Raw genomic sequence first — 23,049 nt, 5'->3', positions numbered from 1 at the left:
ATTGAATCCTCAAGCAGGAAGCAGTATATTCCAAACATTGACGAAAATTGCCGAACTCTTGATGTGTCGAACGATGTGATAATAGATCAATAAAAATAATGAATAATGAATAATGAAAAAAAGCCTCATGTGTTTTTAAAATTGTTCAGACGCAAATCTATAACTTTCATTCTCTTGGCCTAAAATAAATATGGACAGCATTTTAAATTATAATTCCTTTCATTAAAAATAAAAGCCAAAACTGAATGATAATTATCCAACCTTATTTTTTCCATTCACTTAATTTCACAATCTCAATATTGTTTTTACATTAAATTGTGACATTACATCAGATTGACAGATATAAAATAATAAAAAATTTCTCGTCTGATGTTGAATATGTTGGCAATTGGGTTGGACATTCAAAGGAAGTTAATACATATTCACTTCCCTTTGATTAGAAATGTATCGGCATAACATTCTGCCTGAAATATCAATAGATGTAATGATTGCAATCGTAAAGCTAACAACCTTTGATTTCCTGGGGTTTTCTCTTACAGCTTCTGCCATTTCTGCCTGTCAGCAGAGTCAGGTGGTCGTATTATTTTGTTATTGTCATGTGATAACCACTGCTGCCGTCTACATTTTATGGTCAAGGGCATATAACTCTCGATACCCTTATTAGACTGAAAATAGGTCGTTTGTGGTTTTCAACGATTAACAAGCGTAGCACATTTATCATTATTAGTTGAGATCCAGCATGGCTACTGATTTGGTGGATTTGTTTGTCAGCATTGGTTTGAGCGAACAGAAAGCCAAGGAAACGCTAAAAAATGAACAACTTTCAAATAATCTTAAACATGTTATTGACGAGGTATTGGGGCATTTATATCTGACATAAAACTAAAATTTAGATGATTGTGTCAATGGTTTCACTTCACAAAGATGATGAAATCAACAGCAACATTTATTGTAATGATTAATACTTAATAGGGCATGTAAAACGGTTCTTTTTTTAATATGCCTTACTTATTGACAGTATTTTGGAACTTGCATAAATGATCACAAAATGATTGCCTTCTATCCTGTATAAAACGCGGCATTGCCAAACATAATGGTTATGCTACCCATGACAATGACATGTCATTAAATTGTGATCACACCATATCGCATATGCCATGATCATGACAGCCATGATATGGATTTTAAAAACAGTTACTGAGTTAATAATTTAAACAGCCCAGGGATGAATAAGGCCATGCAAGTAATTGGTAAAAAGTGGCAAGAATGCTATTTAAAGTAAAAATTATCTTTACATTTAAGTCAAAAACTAAAAAGGCACAAAAAAATGTAGATCAGATATTTTATTGTTGCATTTAATAAACAAATTAATGTTAATTGGTATACAATAATAGAAAAAAAATCAGCCAGTTACAAAAGTAATTTCAAACCATTCTGCAATAATTCAGTTATATATATAAATTTGTAAGCCCATATTAAAACACCCAACTTTAAATCAATACAAATCCAATTGTACTCAACATAAGTATTTTTTCTAATTACTTTATTTAAAAAAAAAAAATTACAGAAAACACTGGCAAAATTAAGATTAATTTATATCACTATGGGCCATAATGGGGGAAAATAAACTAAATATTCTGAGTTATAATTTTAACAATATGACTTTTATCTTTTAAAGGGTGAGAAACGAGCTCCAGGTGCAGTGCGTAACAAAGATGTGGGGAAGTTGCTGTACAATATAGCAACCAAGCTGAAAACTCAGATTCGATGTCATCAGTCTCTACTGATCAAGTACATTGTTCAGAAACAAATGACGTCAGAAGCACAACTGAATGGTAATAATCTTCAGTAATACTATATATGCTTTGATTATTTATAATGAGTAGAGCTGGGCGGTATACCGTATATAAATAATTCTAAATATGAAAAAATATCTTGACTTGAAAAACAAAAACTGCATTTTTACCATGCCATGTTAGCATGTTGAGTCTGGGATACTTGGGCAATGTGTCCCCCAGGATTTGAGTTCAGAGTTAGCAAAATAATTTGGGTGCGAATATGCTAAGGATAGTCTTACCGGTATTTTGTTTAAAAATTCAGTTGTCTTTAGATGCATTCTGGCGTACATAATATATGGGTGTGACTGTGTCATGTACACATTATAGAAAACTAAAAGAAAGATATATGTCAAGACATATTTTTGTAATGTTTATTATTACGTTGATGATTTAAAGTATGGATTACTCTATAAAAGCAAAAATACATAATATATATATAGGCCTACTCAGGCCTTTCCCCAGGGGGGTTAAAACTTTAAAAAAATATAACCCATCAATTCCCCACCCCCAACAATTTCATAATTTGTGCCATGTTGTTGCTGTTGATTTCAGCGTCGTGTTAAATGCTTGTCACCTCACAGTTTAACAAATACATATCTAGCATTATCTAACAAATTATTGTAAACTAATTCAGTGTACGTTTAACTGCAATTTGTATAAATACTGCATGTTCATTTCCTGCGATCGCGATCTCAGTGCGTGCTCTCGACCATAGGTACAAAATTAACAAAGACAAAGGAAATAACGAAACTGCAGTTAGGTATTCATTGATGCAAACAACTATTGTTTTTCTACACATTTACATCAAGATTTACTTCCGTGTAATCGTATTGTTCATGTCCGCAACGATGTCTCTTGACACGTGGGTGTCGGCTGACTCTGAAGCGTGTCGTATATTACGCCGAGAGCTTTCCTCAGTTCAGCCAACGAACGTTCTTCCTAATGTTCGCGAACTATTTGATTGGTGTCCGTCGTGTCCATTTGGTTTAACGTGAAGCGCACAAACCAGTGTAGCGAACGTTTTGTTTTCGCTCAGTCTGGCTGAACTCAGCCCTTGGGATAGCCGACATGTCTTTCGGCCCTGAACTGGCATGTGTATTCAAATTGACATGCAGTGTCGGTTTGTTTTTATTACTTTGGTTCAAAGACTTTACAAAATTAAAATAATGGTGACATGTTTTACTCAAGAATTTCACCTTCAAAGATGTTTATTCAATTAATAGGTATTTTCTTTGATTTGTCTTGATGCGTAATTCCCAAGCATACAGACATTTTTACAACAAGCAGTTATCTGGCGGATTAGTAGTAGCCGATCACCTGTACCACGTGACCAGCACAAGCCTGCTGACAATTAAAACGGTGCGATCAATGGACCTCAAAGTGAACATCTAAAGAATTGCAGAGATACCAAATGGAAGTGTGATAATGTGTGGCGAATGATGTTACGGATCACAGCTCCATTGTTTTGTATACATGTTACGAATTAAGCCGACACGGTCCTGCAGTTAAGGCGCTTACCAGACATTAAGGCGCTTACTTGGCTGGCTAAGGGAGCACGGGCCGTGTCGGCTTATCGCTCTAGGGAAACCCCTGCTACTGTTGATTATTTAACTCAAAACAAGTTACATAAAAGCTATCACTGATTTAAAAAAAGAAGAAGATAAGCAAGCACAAGTACATGCACATAATATATAATAGTGAATGAGCACAGCAGCAAGTAAGGAGGAAAACCACAGCACTTGTCGTCATTGTCATGCTAAAATTCGAACCCTGTAATGACATAATTGTCACAACAGAGTTACATTGTCATTATACAATTGTTTCTGAAAACATTGATTGTAGCAAGTAATAAAACAATGGTTCATTTTTTTTTTTTTTTTTTTTTTTTTTTTGTATTGCTTCTAGAGCTACTCCTCAAATTACTCTAGCATTTATTGAAAACCTGTTATATGTAATATATCAAGGTCTTGTTGACCGCCTGTCCTTTTTATTCTCCCTAGTTGGGGACAGGTCTTACTGTAACACGGTTTCTGTGAATAATAATAATAATAATAATAATTTAAAAAAATGGTTCAAAATAACTAATTTTTTTTGATATGCTCTTCAAATCTGAATGTGTTCGTTCTGTTTCAGCTGCCATGGACTATCTGCTACATCATCCCCTAGAGCCAGTCAACATCGCTGAGCTGGAAGCAGAATCCGGAGTTGGTGTTGTTGTTAGTCCTGAGGAAATCGAATCAGCTGTATGTTGCTCAGATACATCAGTGATATATTTAATAGTCCCCTACCAGTCCAACAGGTCTTTGTCTGTCCATCCATCTGTCTGTCCCACATTAGTTTTCTGGCCTTTTTTCAATCAAAGTACCTCAAGATACTGAGCTAAAATTTTGTGTATAGCTTTTTCCTTAGAATTACAGATCAAATTTGATTTTAATGGGAATTTACCCATTTTTAACAGAGTTATAGCCCTTGAATTTGAGTGCTGTGAAAATGTGTTATGCCCGGTAGTGGACATGTATTGCTTTAACAGTACTCTCAGAATGCCTGTTGTAATAAAATCATTTGATATGTTTTACTATTATTTGCAGTCAAAATGATTCTTTGCTAATGATTCTTTATTAAGGGGACAGGATGTAACCCAGTGGTAAATTTCTCGCCAGATGCACTGTCGGTCTGGAATCGATCCCCGTCAGTGGGCTATTTTTCGTTTTAGTCAGTGCACCATGATTGGTATATACCAAAGGCTGTGGTATGTGCTATCCTGTCTTTGGGATGGTAGATCCCTTGCTTCTAATGGAAAATTGTAGTGTGTTTCATCACTAAATATGTCAAAATTACCAAATGTTTGACATCCAGTAGCCGATAATTCACAAATCAATATGCTCTGGTGATGTCATTAAACAAAACAAACTTTAACTTTATAATTTATTTTATCTGTTTAGTGGTCGATAATTCACAAATCAATATGCTCTGGTGATGTCATTAAACAAAACAAACTTTAACTTTATAATTTATTTCATCTGTTTAGTGGTCGATAATTCACAAATCAATATGCTCTAGTGATGTCATTAAACAAAACAAACTTTAACTTTATAATTTATTTCATCTGTTTAGTGGTCGATAATTCACAAATCAATATGCTCTAGTGATGTCATTAAACAAAACAAACTTTAACTTTATAATTTATTTCATCTGTTTAGTGGTCGATAATTCACAAATCAATATGCTCTAGTGATGTCATTAAACAAAACAACTTTATAATTTATTTCATCTGTTTAGTGTGGGAGGGAGCAGGATTGAATGCTGTTGTAGATCTGGGGTAATGCATTGTAGGATCGATCACCCTTGATGGATTCTGGTGGGTTTATTTTCATCACAACCAGCTGGTATATTAAAAGATGTGGTATGTAATGTTCTGTTAAAGGTAAGTATATAAACGATACCTTGCTGCTGTTTTGGTAGGAGTTACCAATGTGGCAGCAGCAGATTTCCTTCCTTTCTCTTTCTAGCAAGTGTCTAAATAAAGATAAGATGTTAAACAAATATTCCAGTCCTTTCCTGTCTATTAATGTTTGTGTTTACATTAGATACATTCATATTATAAATGCTTTGAAAATGTGGAAATGTTGCCCGTGTGATACATTTTCCTGTAATTTATATTTTCAGGTTGAAGTTGTGATTAACAAATACAAACAAGAACTGTTGGCAGACAGATACAGGTTTAGTCCGGGCATTATTTTAGGTATGGAAAGAAAGAAAGAAATGTTTTATTTAACGACGCACTCAACACATTTTATTTACTGTTATATGGCGTCAGACATATGGTTAAGGACCACACAGATTTTGAGAGGAAACCCGCTGTCACCACTACATGGGCTACTCTTTCCGATTAGCAGCAAGTGATCTTTTATTTGCGCATCCCACAGGCAGGATAGCACAAACCATGGCCTTTGTTGAACCAGTTATTATGGATCACTGGTCAGTGCAAGTGGTTTACACCTACCCATTGAGCCTTGCGGAGCACTCACTCAGGGTTTGGAGTCAGTATCTGGATTAAAAATCCCATGCCTCGACTGGGATCCGAACCCAGTACCTACCAGCCTGTAGACCGATGGCCTAACCATGACGCCACCGAGGCCGGTTTTAGGTATGGTGTCATTATATAGTTTTTCATTAATAGTCACAGTTTTGCAGCTTTCATTTTCACTCTTTTGCTTCTACAATAACTTCAATAAGTCTGTGAAGTTGACAGAAGATTTTATAATGTTATTTTGAATTATTTTGTTTGATTTGTTGACCACATTTAAACAATGTTATGTTCCTTAATCACATCATTTTACTAGTAATTAAATTGTCAGTAGCAAAATTTTATTTGTTATTTAAATAGTGGGGGGGGGGGGAGTGGGATGTAGCCCAGTGGTAAAGCTTTCGCTTGATGCGCGGTCGGTCCATTTGGGCTATTTCTCGTTCCAGCCAGTGCTCCACAACTGGTGTAACAAAGGCTGTGGTATGTACTACCCTGTCTGTGGAATGGCGCATATAAAAGATCCCTTGCTGCTAATTGAAAAGAGTAGCCCATGAAGTGGCGACAACGGATTTCCTCTCTCAATATCTGTGTGGTCCTTAATCATATGTCCAACGCCATATAACCATAAATAAAATGTGTTGACTGCATTGTTAAATAAAACATTTCCTTCCTTTTATCTAAGTAGGGTCTCCACGAGTACTTGGGCACGAGTCTAGCAAGTCTCGAGTCAGTTCACATGACTCTAGTACCCATAAAAGATGGAATACAATTATCTACTATAATACAATGGACAATGTAGGATAATAATTTCAGCAGTAGATAATCAACGATATAAGTTACACAATAATTACATGATCATGCACTAGTTTCTCTTTTTAAACTGGCCGTCCGTCCATCACAACACTGAACATAATCGGTTTCTAAACGTAATACAATGGCATGATTTGGCATCCATGTTCAGCGCTGGAATTAAGATGCATAATGCTATTTAACTTTCTTCCTTAATCTCATTATTATCCAGTGTAAGTGTCAGGTACTTGGGTCCGGGTTGAGTTTGACCCTTGAGTACTCAAGTCCGATATTTTGGCCCCATATTTAAGGAATGAATTTGAAACATAAAACCTTGTAGGCACGTTCTTTATTATTAAAGTAAAGTAAACTAATTGTATAATGTTTTTTGTTACAGGTGAATGCCGTGGCAAGTTAAAATGGGCGGATGGTAAGAGAGTGAAGAATGAAGTCGACATGCAGGTACACATTTTGTATAGTCTCTCAGGCTTTAAACAGACTGTCCTGAGTTTGCTGCCATTGTAAGGTGTTTCTGACTAATAAAATCTTTTAACAGCTAAAATTACATGCCAAACGCAGTCTTGTTAATGTAGATTCAGTGGGCATTCTTATGCTTGTAAGTAGCCCAAACTGGATGGATTTAGTTTCCCTATAATTACATCAATTGCCGTGGTATGTGCTATCGTGTCTGTCGCATGGTGCATATAAAAGATCCCTTGCTGCTAAGCGAAAAGAGTAGCCAATGAAGTGGCGACAGCAGGTTTTCTCCCTCAATATCTGTGTGGTCCTTGTCTGATACCATATAACTGGAAGTAAAATGTGTTGAGTGCATTGTTAAATAAACATTTCTTTCTTTCCCTATAATTGCAATAAACTATAAATTAGAAAATAAAATGAAATTTGACATAATACAAACACTGAGCGATCAGAAACATATTTAATATACAGCCGCTGATATTTTATTGTGACAAAATGTATTTAATATGTACTTTTAGTCATTAAAATGTCTGTGTTAGTTGGCTAAATCTTAACAATGGCAACAGACTCAGGACAATGCCTTTAAATTGGTCCTGAAATGTAAGCAATTTGACAAATTTTGTGTGAAAATCTGAAGACAATGCTTTAAAGCTCTTAAAGAATTTTTAATTTTTATTATTATTATTTCATGAAATAGCTTTTTGGTGATGTAATAAGAAAATAATTTGCCAGTTTCAACTTCATTGAATTGGTCTGAATATCAGTTTTTTTTCATTCATGTTTATCTTACTGGCACTGAAATCTGTAAATTATACAAATGTGTTTCCATCTTGTCATTATTATGTTTTTGATTATTGTTTATTACTTTTATTTTTAGATTCTTGATTTACTTGGACCAAAGACTGATGCAGACCTGGAGAAACCACCAAAACAGAAGGTGGACAATCTAAAACAAATTCCTTGAAGTTCTAAACAAACAGAAAATTATGCAGGGGGTTCTAGATGGTGAAGTCTTTAGAGGGGTTTGGGCCCTGCTCCCTCAGAAAATACATTAGAGAGAAAGAACATCTGTTTGGAGGGGAGTTCAACCCATAAACTCCCCCCTCTGCACACATGCTTGCTTGACTAATTATTTTTGGTTAAAAGGTTCCTCTACAATACTAAAACATTCTTTCGACAAGTTAAAGAATGTGTTAAATTGCAAGTAGTATTTTTTTGTCCAGCTTAAGCTGTTTATTATCCATATTATTAAGTTTTTAAAAAAGATACCATCTCCACAAAATAAGCTTTTAGGATGGTGAAGTGATGACATATTTAAAAAATCCAAAATGTCATACATGACAAGAAAAATCATTTTCATTACACAATAATTTATTTTGGTTTCAGGCAGCCAAACCAACGAAGAAAGAATCTCAGAAAACAGCAGAGAGTGCAGCAACATCGGCAGAAATGTGTACGGTTTTGTAGTCACATCTTCAATACTATTTTTATAAGAACATTTTGTTCAATCTTCAGTTGAAGGAAATGTTTTATTTAACGATGCACTCAACACATTTTATTTATGGTTATATGGTGTCAGACATATTGTTACGGACCACACAGATATTGAGAGAGGAAACCCGCTGTCGCCACTTCATGGGCTACTCTTTTCGATTGGCAGCAAGGGATCTTTTATATGCACTATCCCACAGACAGGATAGTACATACCACGGCCTTTGTTACACCAGTTGTGGAGCACTGGCTGGAGCGAGAAATAGCCTAATGGGTAATCTTCAATTGATTACCAACTGTCACTAATCAACATTTTGGGAACTAATTAATCAATGATTAATAAAGCAATGTGCTTTTACATGTAGTTAGTCTTTTTTGTTAAACAAAACAAGCCGGCCTCAGTGGCATCATGGTTAGGCCATCGGTCTACAGGCTGGTAGGTACTGGGTTCGGATCCCAGTCGAGGCATGGGATTTTTAATCCAGATACCGGATCCCAGTCGAGCATGGGATTTTTAATCCAGATACCGACTCCAAACCCTGAGTGAGTGCTCCGCAAGGCTCAGTGGGTAGGTGTAAACCACTTGCACCGACCAGTGATCCATAACTGGTTCAACAAAGGCCATGGTTTGTACTATCATGCCTGTAGGAAGCGCAAATAAAAGATCCCTCGCTGCTAATCGGAAAGAGTAGCCCATGTAATTGCGACAGCGGGTTTCCTCTCAAAATCTGTGTGGTCCATAACCATATGTTTGATGCCATATAACCGTAAATAAAATGTGTTGAGTGCGTCATTAAATAAAACATTTCTTTCTTTCTTTAAATAAAACAAACTTTAACTTGAACTCTGCATGTTAATAATTTTATTATACAAACATTATACATTTAAAAAAAACTTTCATGTTATGCTTCTTCAGAGGTCACCAGTTTTTTTCTTTAATGTTAAATTACTTCTTACCTTTTTTTCAGGCATTGGAGAAGATGGCCATGTTAAAAGTTTTACTGAACTAATGGGCGATGCCTTGAGGTTCCATAAAACTGGTAAATTGCATTTAAATATATAATTACATTAACTCTAGCATATATGAGTAAACCACTACCATATTCTCTGTCTTTGTGTATTTGAATAGCAATATATAGCCCAGTGGTTAGAGTATGTGATCAAGATGCAAGTAGTTAAATTAATCTCCACATTGGAATTATTTCCCATTCTTTTACGGCAGACTGGTGACACTATCAATGTGACAACTACAGGGTTCTTTTTGACACAATTTGTGTTGAAATTAAAGGTGGTTGTTTCTTAATTGTTGTATCAGTTGTTTATATATATCTGATAAACCTTTTGTGGCTTATTCTTATTTTAAAATTTAACAAGGGTCTTTTCACAATTATCAGTATTTTCACAAGCATGCAAGGCTTCTAGAATTTTTATAAAAATCCAGTAGCCATGGGATCAGTGATTTTAAAAATTTACTAGCCATGATTAAAAATTCACTTTTAAGTTAATACAATTTTACTAATTAATAGTAATAATTGGATATGTCACCTAAAGAGGGAGATAGATCTTCAAAACACTAACACTTGATGTTGGTGGGGCAGGATATATATATTTACAAAATAGATTTCCGTCGGGCATGGCAATAGTAGTTAGTTACTAGCCCAACACTGAATATCACTAGCCATGGGAGTTGAGCTACCATAATCTAGAAGCCCTGAGCATTTTATAGCATATGGTTAGATAGGAGATGTGGAGGGGTTTAATGCCAAAGTATGCTTTTAAACAAATTTTAATGTAAAGTTTCCTAGCGAAAAAACATTTTTGATTTATACTTTAGGGGGAGAACAGAATAGCACATTAACCAATTGTGATTGTATACCTGTTTTATAGTACAATTGTGTTTAGATTAAATCAGCACTATAAAAAATCCCTGTTCCATATTAGGTGAGAACTACAAGACTGATGGCTATGTGATAACACCTAACACAATGAACATTCTCAAAGAACATTTGAAGGTTACTGGAGGAACGGTTAGTGCCAGAAATTAGCCTTCACTAGTAAACATAAATGTCATTTACCATACAAGTACAAGGCAGAATAGTAAATACAAGACAGCTCCCCCACCCCTTCTCTCTCTCTCTCTCTCTCTCTCTCTCTCTCTCTCTCTCTCTGTCTCTCTCTCTCTCTCTCTCTGTCTCTCTTTCTTACTCTTTACTCTGTTTCTCTGTCTCCCTCCCTCTCTTTCTCTTTCATTCTCCGTCTCTCTCTCTCTCTCTCTCTCTCTCTCTCTCTCTCTCTCTCTCTCTCTCTCTCTCTCTCTCTCTCTCTCTCTCTCTCTCTCTCTCTCTCTCTCTCTCTCTCTCTCTCTCTCTCTCTCTCTCTCTCTCTCTCTCAGTTTGTGGATGATGTTTATTTTGCGTACCCCGATAAATGTAAAAATAACAACAGATAATTCTTACTTGAAGTTTGCAATAACAGACCAGAATTTATCTGGCTGTCATTTGAAAATAAAAAGGCTAACCGTATGTATTTGTCACTTAAGGTTACCCTAAATATATATAGACGTATATTGTTATTAATTTCATACACAAAGTATTACTAGAAAAGTAACTTTACTTGTGCTTTCTTTTATAGGTTTTTACCAGATTTCCACCAGAACCAAATGGTATTCTGCACATTGGACATGCAAAAGCAATTAACTTCAATTTTGGAATTGCCAGAGTAAGTAGTACTTACCAGTTTTATTATGTACTTTATAGTGCAGGTTAAATATTGAAATTAATTCACATTTTAATGCATCTCAGTGAAATTAATTTGCATTTTAACATATCAGGGTTCTCATTCATCCAAAAATGTTGAGAGTCCATGGACTCATGACCTTATATTTTAAGAGTCCATTAGGAATGTAGGAGAGTCCACATTTGCAGATGAATTGATATATCCAATAAAATATCAAGTGAATTGTATAACAACTGACAACACAAAAAACATTGCCTTTTAAATGGTGTTATGTCGTAATAAAAAGTACATGTACATGAATACATTTTTTTATTATTAAAATGTATGATGAAATATAAAACAAATACCAGGTAACTCATATATATTCAACTAATAATGCGGGGGGTGGTGGGGGGGAAATTTGCGAAAGATTATTTTTCTACTGCGATTTTTAGAACCAAACATTTTCAACCAGTTTTGTTCAGTTGATCTGCCTCACGGTGTGAATAAGCGCTGATTGCATGTCCACGTGGCCAGTCTACTATTCAGTAGTGTACTGCCAGCTGCTTGTCGTAAAGCTAGAAAATTCGATTAAATAAAATGAAATACTGTTTAAGACATGTTGCATTTTTTATATTAAATGTTTGGTTACTAGTGACAACAAGTTTTACTTTTTACTAGTCATGTTTTGTCGTACCGATTAATGTTGTAAATCTGGGTCACGTGGTTGAGTTATTTCCACGAAATGGGTGCATTGATGAGGGTGGCTTTCTGGAGTGACCAACTGACTGTACCAATTAACACTAATTTCCAAAACTTTTTATGAATGTTGCCGATTTACTTTACAGTAAATTTAGATGTTTAAAACAAAAATTGTATTGAAGTTAAATAAAAATAAAAATATACTGCGTCCGCAGGGACGCACGTGTATGCAATATGGTGCATCCCATCCTTAATCGCTGCGTCAGGACCCCGGGTCCATGAGAATCCTGCATATCATATTAAGATATTTACAGAACATTTAAAGAAATGAATGTTACTACAGTGATAATATAATCCCATAGTTAAAAGTTTTTCTACTCGTTCTTACAGGGGTGTGAGTTTTTAGCTTTTTACTAAATTTCAGGTTTGTGTGAAATAATTTTCACATAGTAGACTGGATTTGATCTGAAATACTGACAAATACTTTAAAAGTTATAGTTTTCAACATTTAAAGATCATTTCAGCTTTTATTTTTAAATGGGTATCCACCTCCCTGTTCTTATCAGTTTAATCTACTAATTTTGGTCAGTTGTGTTTATTCATGATATTCTATACTGAATGTTTTTCTTCAGAAAACAGGGGGTCATTGCTATCTCAGATATGATGACACAAACCCGGAGAAGGAGGAAGAGAAGTTTTTCACAGGGATTCGTGACATGGTTGAGTGGTTAGGTAATATTTTAGATCTTCATCTTTTAAGATATTTACTTGTTAACCCATTTGTAAAAACAAGGACAGATCATATTTGACTGTCTTGTTGGTTGGTTGTTTGGGGTGAGACGTAACCCAGTTGTAAAGTGCTCGCTCAATGTGCGGTCGGTCTGGGATCGATCCCCGTCGATGGGCTCAATCGGGCTATTTCTCGTTCCAGCCAGTGCACCACGACTGGTATATCAAAGGCTGTGATATGTACTACCCTGTCTGTGGAATGGTTCATATAAAAGAACTCTTGCTGCTAATCGAAAAGGGTAGTCCATGAAGTGCCAACAGTGGGTTTCCTCTATCAGTATCTGTGTGGTCCATAATCATATGTCCGATGCCATATAACCATAAATAAAATGTGTTGAGTGCATCGTTAAATAAACCATTTCTTTCTTTCTGTTGGTTGGTTGATTGGTGGTGAATATGTGTTTTTATGTGAATGTTCTGTACTGGATTGCATTTTTTAAAGATCAAGGGGGTGGGACAGGCCAGTGGTAAAGCACTGGCTTGATGCACGGTCGGTCTAAGAACGATCCCCGTTGGTGGGCTCACTGGGCTATTTCTCGCTCCATCCACTGCACCACAACTGATATATCAAAAGACGTGGTATGTGCTATCCTGTCTGGGATGGTGCATATAAATGATCCCTTGCTACTAATGATAAAATGTAGCAAGTTTCCTCTTTAAGACTAACAGTCAAACAGGGCTAGCTCTGGGTGAGCAAAATATTTTGCCAAATTGTCTATTAAATTACAGAAATTAATAGTTATTTTCTTAAAAATACCAATTATTACATGCAATTATTTTGCCAAATTGTCTATTAAACTTCAAAAATTGCAGAAATCAAGTTATTTTCTTTAAAATACCAATTATTACATGCAATTATTTGGCCAAATTAAAATAAAATTCGCCAACTGCTTTCAAAATTCACAATTGGTGAATGCCAGAGTTAGCCCTGGTCAAAATTACCAACTATTTGACATCCAATAGCTGATTATTAATAAATCAATGTGCTTTAGTGGTGTCGTTAAATGAAACAGACTTTTTAACTTTAAAAAAACAATATGAAATGTTTTATTTAATGACACACTCAACACATTTTATTTACGGTTATATGGTGTCGGACATATGGTTAAGGACCACACGGATATTGAGAGAGGAAACCCGCTGTCGCCACTTCATGGGCTACTCTTTTTGATTAGCAGCAAGGGATCTTTCATATGCACCATCCCACAGACAGGATAGTACATACCACGGCCTTTGATACACCAGTTGTGGAGCACTGGCTGGAACGAGAAATAGCCCAATGGGTCCACCGACGGGGATCAATCCTAGACTGACCGCGCATCAAGTGAATGCTTTACCACTGGGCTACTCCCCGCACCGTTTTTTTTAAAAAGATCACTATCATAAATTATAATGAAATGATGACATGTAGATGATTAATTTCACAAACCCATCACTGATTGTCAGCAGTAAAAAGTTTGTTTCTGCTGTTGTATTTCAGGTTACACGCCGTATAAGATAACTCATGCATCCGACAACTTCCAGCAGCTTTATGAGTACGCTGTGGACCTTATCAAGCGAGGTCATGCTTACGTGTGTCACCAGAAACAAGAAGAGGTCAAAGGTTACAATAACCCAGACTCACCATGGAGAGATCGCCCCATTGAAGAATCTCTTCGTCTTTTTGAGGTTATTGTCTCTTCATGTTAATTAATAATGGAAAACACATGGCATATATGTTATGCGACTTTCAAGGTGGAGAAAAGAATTAAATATTTTATTTAAAGAACACAAAAGTTGAGAAAAGAATTACTTGTTAAAATATCTCATATCGGTACAAAAGTTTAAAGGGGGTACAGCAGATTGAAATCTGTTCCTTTTTTCAATCGGTTTTCTAGAACAGTCATCTAATTCAGATGAGAAAGTGCTGGATAGCAATTTACTGGTTTCCTTCACATCCTATCCAAATCACATTCATTTAATGTTAGACACAAAACCAGTCTATTGCGCACTTGGACTCCAGAATGTGTCTGGTAAATCGCATTTACTTTGATGCCTCTGATATAACAATATATTGAGGTGTTGTTTCATCTTATAGAGTAACAAGTCAAGGCTAACAGATAATATGTATATGTATTTTTGTAACATTCTGAATTACCTCTATGTTAATGCGGTAAACAAATAGCTGAAAGTTATTCTTCAGAAATTTTGAATATTTTTTTAGGATATGAAGAAAGGAAAACTTCAAGAAGGGGAGGCCACTCTTCGAATGAAGACCACACTAGAGGAAGGAAAGAAAGATCCAGTTGCTTATCGAATAAAGTTCACACCTCACCACAGGAGTGGTGACACGTGGTATTTATTTACGCAATAGCATTATCTGCTGATGGTTAAAAAGTCCAATACCTAACATTAGAAAATTGTTTCCACAGTAATTGAGTGTTATTGAAATTGTTCTCTTGTAAATCCCCAATCAAAAGAAATATTAGTTTAAAACACCCACCTGCATGGCAAATATGCAGGGTGTGCACTTTACGGTCGCCCGATCACCCAGGCGAGTCAAAATAGTGTCGCACAAGTCAAAACCTTATCATGTGTTGCCCGCTTGGCGACCGAGAAAATTCTGCATATTGTATTATGTATCAAAATGCAAATAACTAATATTTGTAAGAGATTGGAAAGTTATTTTTTATTTATTGTTTTCAGCTAGTTTCTTATTAGTATCTACGCAACCAATCCAATATAGGACATAAAATAGAGATCATTTCCCCAGCCTATCGAACAGTCTAAAACCATTCAGAATCCCTTGGCTGGTTTTGATTATGTATTCGGAAAACCTCGGCCACCTAAATGTATTCATAGTTTCAGTCAGAACAACTCGCCACATTCCACTATGATATGTTTTGCAGTAAGATTTTGTTTATGAGCCTAAGGTTTTCCGAAGTTACATTGTGTTGGAACATTTTCGTTTCTTACGGAATATACCGAGTCTACTTTTCCAAACACCTAGTCGTCACTGCGAACGATGCCAACGACAATCATTCCAAGACTGAACCTTGGTAAAATATTCCATGTTTGTCCTGTGACAACAATAATTATAATTTAATTACAACAGTTTGCAATGTAACTAAAACAAGTTTTGTTTCCTTCTTTTGTGTTGTTGTTATTATTGTTTGTATGCTATGATAACATGTTTTTAAAGTACAATTTAAGTTAGTTTCTTTTTTTTAACGAAATTCAGTCATGGGCCATTCAAAAGTTGTACGGGTGAGCCAAAATGTTGCTGTGAGTGGCCCGATTGGCCAGTCAAAAAAATTCCAAGTGCATACCCTGAATATGCATAGCATTTAAAAAAAATATATATATTTAGAAATAAAATCTGAAATGATTTTTAATTAGCTTAAACCTGAATACCAAACTAAAATAAAGTAAATTTTTAAGCATTTTAATCTATTTGGTAAAAATGATTTCAGGCACAAAAAGTTCAGAAATTTTATGAGAAGCTGCATAATCACATACATAATTAAATGTGCAACTCCAAAACTTACATTTTAAGACTACGTCAGCAATTTCTAATAGTAGTTGTCTCCCTTGCTTCATTGCTGGCTATGGCTAGTTGTAGACCGGCCTCGATGGTGTTGCAGTTAAGCCATTGGACAGACGACCCAGAGCGAGTTTTAACAACTCAATGGGTAGGTAGGTGTAAGACCACTACACCCTCTTCTCTCTCACTAACCACTAAATCACTGTCCTTTGACAGACAGCCCAAATAGCTGAGGTGTGTGCTCAGGACAGTGTGCTTGAACCTTAATTGGATATAGCACGGAAATAAGTTGAAATAAAATGACTAATTGTATTATATTGTAACAAAAGTAAAATTGGGAAATGCACCTCGATATATGTTTATTTTGGAATATGTTTTTCCAGGTGTATTTACCCAACATATGACTACACGCACTGTTTGTGTGACTCTCTAGAAAACATCACTCATTCTCTCTGCACCAAAGAGTTTCAGTCCAGGTTAGTATGGAGACATAAACATTTAAATTTCTGTTGTGATCTACATGTATGTTATATTGTGATATGCAATTTAGTTATTTATTTGTCAATTGTTAGGACAATATGGCTTACACTTACAATTGATTTATTTTACCATTTATATTTATAAGCATTTTGTTTATCAATTATTGACCATTTGTAAGGGCATTTTTCAAACAATAAAACATCAACACAAAATATCAGTTCAAATGATGTCATATGAAATTTCCATTTGCACATGTTTGGGCATCTGTTTGTTGGAAATGTTATCATGATGTAAGCATTTAATATATTACATCTAAAGCAAGGCATGTTTTTTTAAATTGTTACCTGCTTTATTGTATTTTAGTGATGAAATGATAGTTTCACAACATTTTAATTACTCAAAATACTGTCATAAATTGTTATATACTCTGACTCTTTTTAAATTGAGACAACTCTCATCCCCTTAATGACCTGTGGCTGTCAAAAAATGCCAAAAAAATATATACAGTAAAGTACTGTTATAACGAACCAGAAGGGACCATGATAGCTAGTTTGTTATAGCAATGGTTCGTTGTACATATTTGTACAAGTTGTTGTTTAGGGAGATAATGGGACTTTACGATCAGTTTGTTCTATGCAGTAGTTCGTTCTAAGCATGTTCGTTATAAGTGTACTTTACTGTATATATTTTTTACTCATCTGTACACTTTATCACAGACGTTCCTCATACTACTGGCTATGCAATGCTCTTGACGTCTACTGTCCGGTCCAGTGGGAGTATGCTCGCTTAAACCTCAACTACGCAGTCGTCTCAAAAAGGAAGATCGCCAAACTTATCAACTCGGGAATTGTAAGGTAACATTGACCATATTTATCTAAAGTTTCTGACAGAGAGAGTATTTACCTCATTTGGTAGAGTGGTTACCATAGAATACTGTACTGTACTGTTTTGTTGGTTTTCTATAATACATATTCATGTCTTGTAAAGGTTGTTTTGGATGTCAGTATAGTTCGGTTGGTAGAGAGCTCGCCAAAGTGCTTATGTCAGAGGATCAAATCCCCACAGTGGACCTGTTCTCTGATTGTTCCCCCCCCACTCCCATTCCAACCAGTGCCCCACGACTGAGATGTGCTGTTCTGTCTGGAAAATTGCATACAAAAGATCCCTTGCTGCTATGGAAAAATATAGCATGTTTCCCATTGTTTGATATCCAATAGCCGTTGATGAATTGATCAGTGTGTTCTAGTGGTGATGTCAAACAAAATAAAATTGCTGTACCTCATTTAACATGTGTTTTCTTCTGACTTCAGAGACTGGGATGACCCTCGGTTGTTTACGTTGACAGCACTGAGAAGGCGAGGCTTTCCACCTGAAGCTGTTAACATTTTTTGTGCAAAGGTAACATATTTTACTTAGTACAGTTATACGGGAGGTACTATACTGAACAATAAAACAGAGGTGGGAATTCTCCTCGGATCAGCTGTTTTCCTCTCATGGAACATTGCATTTTTTTTCAACATTTTAATCGTCCTTTCCTCCAAAATGTGTCACATGTGTCTTTTAATTGTAGATACAGTTTTTGATTTGAGAGCATAGTAAGTCAAAACCACTGAAGTTTCCAAAAATATTATCTAAAATTTTTATATTTTTAAAAACAGTCATATCTTGTTACTGTGCCTTTACACCTACTTTATCTCCTCAAACCCATTGGGCTATTTCTCGTTACAGCCAGTGCTCCACAACTGGTGTAACAAAGGCTGTACTATGTACTATCCTGTCTATGAGATGGTGCATATAAACGATCCCTTGCTGCTAATCGAAAAGAGTAGCTCATGAAGTGTCGACAGCAGGTTTCCTCTCTCAATATCTGTGTGGTCCTTAACCATATGTCTGACACCATATAACCGTAAATAAAATGTGTTGAGTGTGTCATTAAATAAAACATTTCCTTCTTTCTTTATCTCCTTAATGTCACCTGAATGGTATGAAATACAGCCTGGATGACGCCGGCACAAAGTCTGATCATTGCTATGACATGACCACCCCTGCAATTAAGAAAATGTCCACAGAAAAAAACCCATGCCATTGAAAAAAAAAACTGACTATAGTCCAAGGGAAAAAAAAGTGCTGTGGAGAATTACAAACTACACAGCAATCTTCACTGTATTGCCGATTGCCGTGAGAAATTGCAGGGGTTGCATGATACATCAAGCTAATGGGGAAAATATAGCAGGTTTCATCTGAATACTACGAGTCAAAATTACCAAATGACATTCATTAGCTGATTGATTATAAATCAATGTGCTCTAGTGGTGTTGTTAAACAAAACCATCTTCAACTGTAGTCTTGTATTGGGTGCTGGAATAACACTGAATTATAACACACTGTATTATTTGAGATAATACAGAAATCAGATTGGTTGATGTGATTGTCTCAACAGGTTGGCGTGACGATGGCACAGACGGTGATTGACCCCACCATGCTGGAGTCGTGTGTTAGAGACGTACTCAACGTCACCGCACCAAGGTAAGCTTTCTACATGTCTAGGGGGCGGGACGTAGCCCAGTGGTACAGTGCTCGCTCGATGCGCGGTCGGTGTGGGATAGATCCCCGTCAGTGGGCCCATTGGGCTATTTCTTGTTGCAGCCAGTGCACCATGACTGGTATATCTGTGGGATGGTGCATATAAAAGATCCCTTGCTGCTTATCGAAAAGAGTAACCCATGAAGTGACGACAGTGGGTTTCCCCTCTCAATATCTGTGTGGTCCTTAACCATATGTCTGACGCTATATAACCGTAAATAAAATGTGTTGAGTGCTTCGTTAAATAAAACATTTCCTTCATTCCTTTCTACATGTCTCTTCATTTAGTCTGGATTATAGATCACTCAAAACTGGTATATCAAAGGCTGTGGTATATGCTGTCCTGTGGGAAAGTGCATATAAAAGATCTCTTGATGCTAATTGGAAAATGTAGCGGGTTTTCTCTGAAGACTACTTGTTTGACAATGATTAATTGCTGTCCTCAAGTGATGTCGATAAATAAAAAAAATTAACGTGTTATTACAGGGTCATGGCTGTGTTAGAACCTCTCAAAGTGACAATCTCAAACCTGCCTGAAGACCTGAACATCACTGTCCCCAATTTCCCTGCTGATGAGAAGAAAGGATTTCACACAGTACCTTTCAGAAAAACGTTTTACATCGAACAGGAAGATTTCAGAGAAGTATGTTGAAATGGACAATTAAAGACAGTTTGGGTTTATTATTTGAATTTCACAATATAGTGTGACACTAACATTTTTATTTGACAAATATAAAAAGACTAAGTTTGCATAGGTTAAAAAAAAAGGTTGCATATTTAGTTACAATATTATCTTTGTGTTAATCGAATTTTGGTTTAAAGGAGACAGTTTCTATTTGAAAATGTTATTGTCTCTTAAGGGGTTAAATGATAAACTGGATGTTACATATGAAATCAAATTGAACAAACAATAAGACAACCTCTATATGTATATATATTGCACACTGTTTGACCAGTAATCAAAGCAAATTTATATTTGTCATGCTAAAAACATAAAAGATTATTATAAGCTCTCGTGATTGTCTAACTTTTGCAGGATGCTGATAAGCAATATAAGAGATTAGCAGTGAACCAACCAGTGGGCTTGAGACATTCTGGGTATGTCATCAAGGTGGACAAAGTTATAAAGGTATTAGTTTTTTGCTTTAAACAGATAGACATTATACTTATGAGTGGTGAAAGTTGTATTTGTAAAAATAATTTTAAAATGTGCATAATGCACATGTAGGGCTGCATTTACATGTACACAGTATAGATTTACAATGTTTTAAATCCTGGGCCCAGTTCACAGCATAGTTAAACTAACCTTTGGTTAGTCTGATATTTTCCTTTTAATTATTTTTACACAAATATAAAATGAACTTTAGATTGGATTATGTATGGATACATTTGATTGTTATGCATCGAGTTTCAACATTGTGTTTTCAATTACAATTTATACTGTTTCAGTCCTGGGTTTTAAAAATTTCTGTTAAACACTAGTTAAGCTCACTAACCTTTGAACAACCGGCCCCAGCATTTAAGAAAAACAGGCTTCATAAATTTGTAAAAACTATAATCCTAAGTGTGACAGTTTAATTAGGTGTCGGGTTGTTTTGGTCACAAATCTTAATGTCATAATTTATATTCATATCCTTAACCTTGACAGTGTTTGACATTATGACCAGAGACCTATACTAAAACCAGTAACAGATTCTGTTTGTTTTGATGTCTTTGAAATTAAATTTAAACAAACTTTGTTTACTCAATGGAATTAACATTACAGCATTGCACTAAAAATCTAATGTTTACAATGATTCTTTTTCTTTGTTTAATAGTTACACATTCATAAATACCTGTTTTAACTATCATTATCATAATATATATATATATATATATATATATATATATATATATATATATATATATATATATATATATATATATATATATATATTTTAAAACAAAAACATGTCACATATTAAAAAGAAAATTCTCAGTATTTAATTCCATTGTGTTTGTTTTGTAAAACTATGTTGTGTGTTTTTTGTTTTTTGCAAGGACAATTCTGGCAAACCATGTGAGTTACTGGTATCATGCGAGAAAGTAACAGATTCAAATAAACCAAAGGCTTTCATTCACTGGGTGTCTGATCCATTAAGCTGTGAAGTCAGATTATACGAACTCTTGTAAGTACACAGGATTGATTGCAAGCTATTCAGTATTATCAGATTTATGTATCAAAATAATGTGCAGTTTAATACAAACAGATTTGCTGTATTAAGATACTATGAAATTTAGGAGGATGTAATTGTCAACTTGAATACTTGCAGTTTAATAGAAACAGATTTGCTATATTAAGCTTTTAGAGGATGCAATTATCAACTTGAATACATTCAGTTTAATAGAAACAGATTTACTACATGTATATTAAGCTTTTAGAGGATGTAATTATCAACTTGAATACATTCAGTTTAATAGAAACAGATTTACTACATGTATATTAAGATTTAAGAGGATGTAAATATCAACTTGAATACATTCAGTTTAATAGAAAGCTATATATACATTTTTTTAAATTTAAAAGCATGTAGTATGTAATCAACTTGCATACTATTTTAAAGTATTTGCACCCGTTGAGATAAAGAACATTAAGATATTTTCATTTTGCATATAAAAGTATTTTAACTTGTACCTAGAGCACATCTACCATTAGTCACTTTCTCTAGATTCTCATGTTGGTCCTTGTCGTCATATTTCACTGTGTTCTAATAAAAGCCTCTATATTTCAATCAAGTATATTAATTTTTTGTAACTAAAAACAAAAGTTTAATTTACCTGATATAAAATTTTATTTTTTAAATATATGAACCTGTGAAATGTAGTTTTTATATTTGGGATATAATTCAGAAAACTGTGATAGTTAAAAAACCCCCACAACTAATTTTAATCCAATGCATAATCCAGCACAAAAAATGTTTTAAAAAATGACTATATTTCCAATTATCAAATGTTTGAAACCGTATGATTAATAAATCAGTGTGCCTTTGTGGTGGTGTAAAACAAAACAAACTATTGCAGCACTGAATGTTTGTATGTCATGTTTTCTTCTGTTGCAGGTTCCTCCACAAAAACCCAGAGGATCCAGCTGTAGTGCCTGGTGGTTTTCTCACCGACATCAATCCCGTAAGTCTTATTTTATTTACGGTCTTTTGGTATTGAAATGGCTGAGGTTTTTGTTTGATGATGAATTGCTAAGTATAAGCGTTTGAATTTGCTGACAACTGGTGGGCCCAAATACCTTAATTCACCAAGTAAAGGGGATTATAGTCTTCATAGTTGGGGGGGGGGGGGAACAAATAGCCTGTGGCCTCCCCCACTTCGTCTATGCTAGGTAGTGGTGTTGTTAAATACTACATATTATATGTTATTTAAAAATATATTGAACAAATTGTTTCAAAATGTATCTTAATGAACAAAAGTAAGTGAGATATGTTTTAAACAACGAGTTGTGAGATAAATGGTATCTAACAGACATGAATGTAGTATTCTATTTCTTACGTATCCTCAAAAACAAGGTTTAAAATAAAGTTAAAAGTTTTCTCTGTCACATGCAGTAAACTTACGCATCATGGGGAAATCGCTTTCAGGTTAAC

The 23,049-nt window shown here is 35.0% G+C and overlaps 2 protein-coding genes across 4 annotated transcripts in view; one reads left to right on the top strand and one right to left on the bottom strand.

Annotated features, from left to right (window-relative positions):
- LOC121368039 (ectopic P granules protein 5 homolog) overlaps window positions 1-594 on the bottom strand; it is a 59,230-nt gene extending 58,636 nt beyond the window's left edge. For all 3 annotated transcript variants that reach the window (XM_041492551.1, XM_041492552.1, XM_041492553.1), the window contains exon 1: window positions 511-594. In XM_041492551.1, the coding sequence (XP_041348485.1) occupies window positions 511-549 (39 nt within the window). In that variant the 5' untranslated portion in view covers window positions 550-594. The remainder of the gene's footprint in view (window positions 1-510) is intronic.
- A 145-nt stretch (window positions 595-739) lies between these two features.
- Window positions 740-23,049, top strand: part of LOC121368038 (glutamine--tRNA ligase-like) — a 44,884-nt gene continuing 22,574 nt past the window's right edge. The window contains exons 1-21 of the mRNA XM_041492550.1: window positions 740-853; window positions 1,679-1,835; window positions 3,972-4,081; window positions 5,505-5,580; window positions 7,052-7,116; window positions 8,009-8,068; window positions 8,518-8,584; window positions 9,591-9,662; window positions 10,564-10,649; window positions 11,254-11,340; window positions 12,672-12,771; window positions 14,309-14,496; window positions 15,032-15,162; window positions 16,735-16,827; window positions 17,548-17,685; window positions 18,142-18,229; window positions 19,272-19,357; window positions 19,901-20,057; window positions 20,451-20,543; window positions 21,455-21,582; window positions 22,513-22,579. Coding sequence (XP_041348484.1) covers window positions 740-853; window positions 1,679-1,835; window positions 3,972-4,081; window positions 5,505-5,580; window positions 7,052-7,116; window positions 8,009-8,068; window positions 8,518-8,584; window positions 9,591-9,662; window positions 10,564-10,649; window positions 11,254-11,340; window positions 12,672-12,771; window positions 14,309-14,496; window positions 15,032-15,162; window positions 16,735-16,827; window positions 17,548-17,685; window positions 18,142-18,229; window positions 19,272-19,357; window positions 19,901-20,057; window positions 20,451-20,543; window positions 21,455-21,582; window positions 22,513-22,579 — 2,163 coding nt within the window. The remainder of the gene's footprint in view (window positions 854-1,678; window positions 1,836-3,971; window positions 4,082-5,504; window positions 5,581-7,051; window positions 7,117-8,008; window positions 8,069-8,517; window positions 8,585-9,590; window positions 9,663-10,563; window positions 10,650-11,253; window positions 11,341-12,671; window positions 12,772-14,308; window positions 14,497-15,031; window positions 15,163-16,734; window positions 16,828-17,547; window positions 17,686-18,141; window positions 18,230-19,271; window positions 19,358-19,900; window positions 20,058-20,450; window positions 20,544-21,454; window positions 21,583-22,512; window positions 22,580-23,049) is intronic.

This window comes from Gigantopelta aegis, chromosome 3 (assembly GCF_016097555.1).
Source record: "Gigantopelta aegis isolate Gae_Host chromosome 3, Gae_host_genome, whole genome shotgun sequence".
NCBI lineage: Eukaryota > Metazoa > Mollusca > Gastropoda > Neomphalida > Peltospiridae > Gigantopelta > Gigantopelta aegis.
The sequence above is the reverse complement of the archived record's forward strand: the minus strand, read 5'-3'. Positions and strand labels throughout refer to the sequence as shown.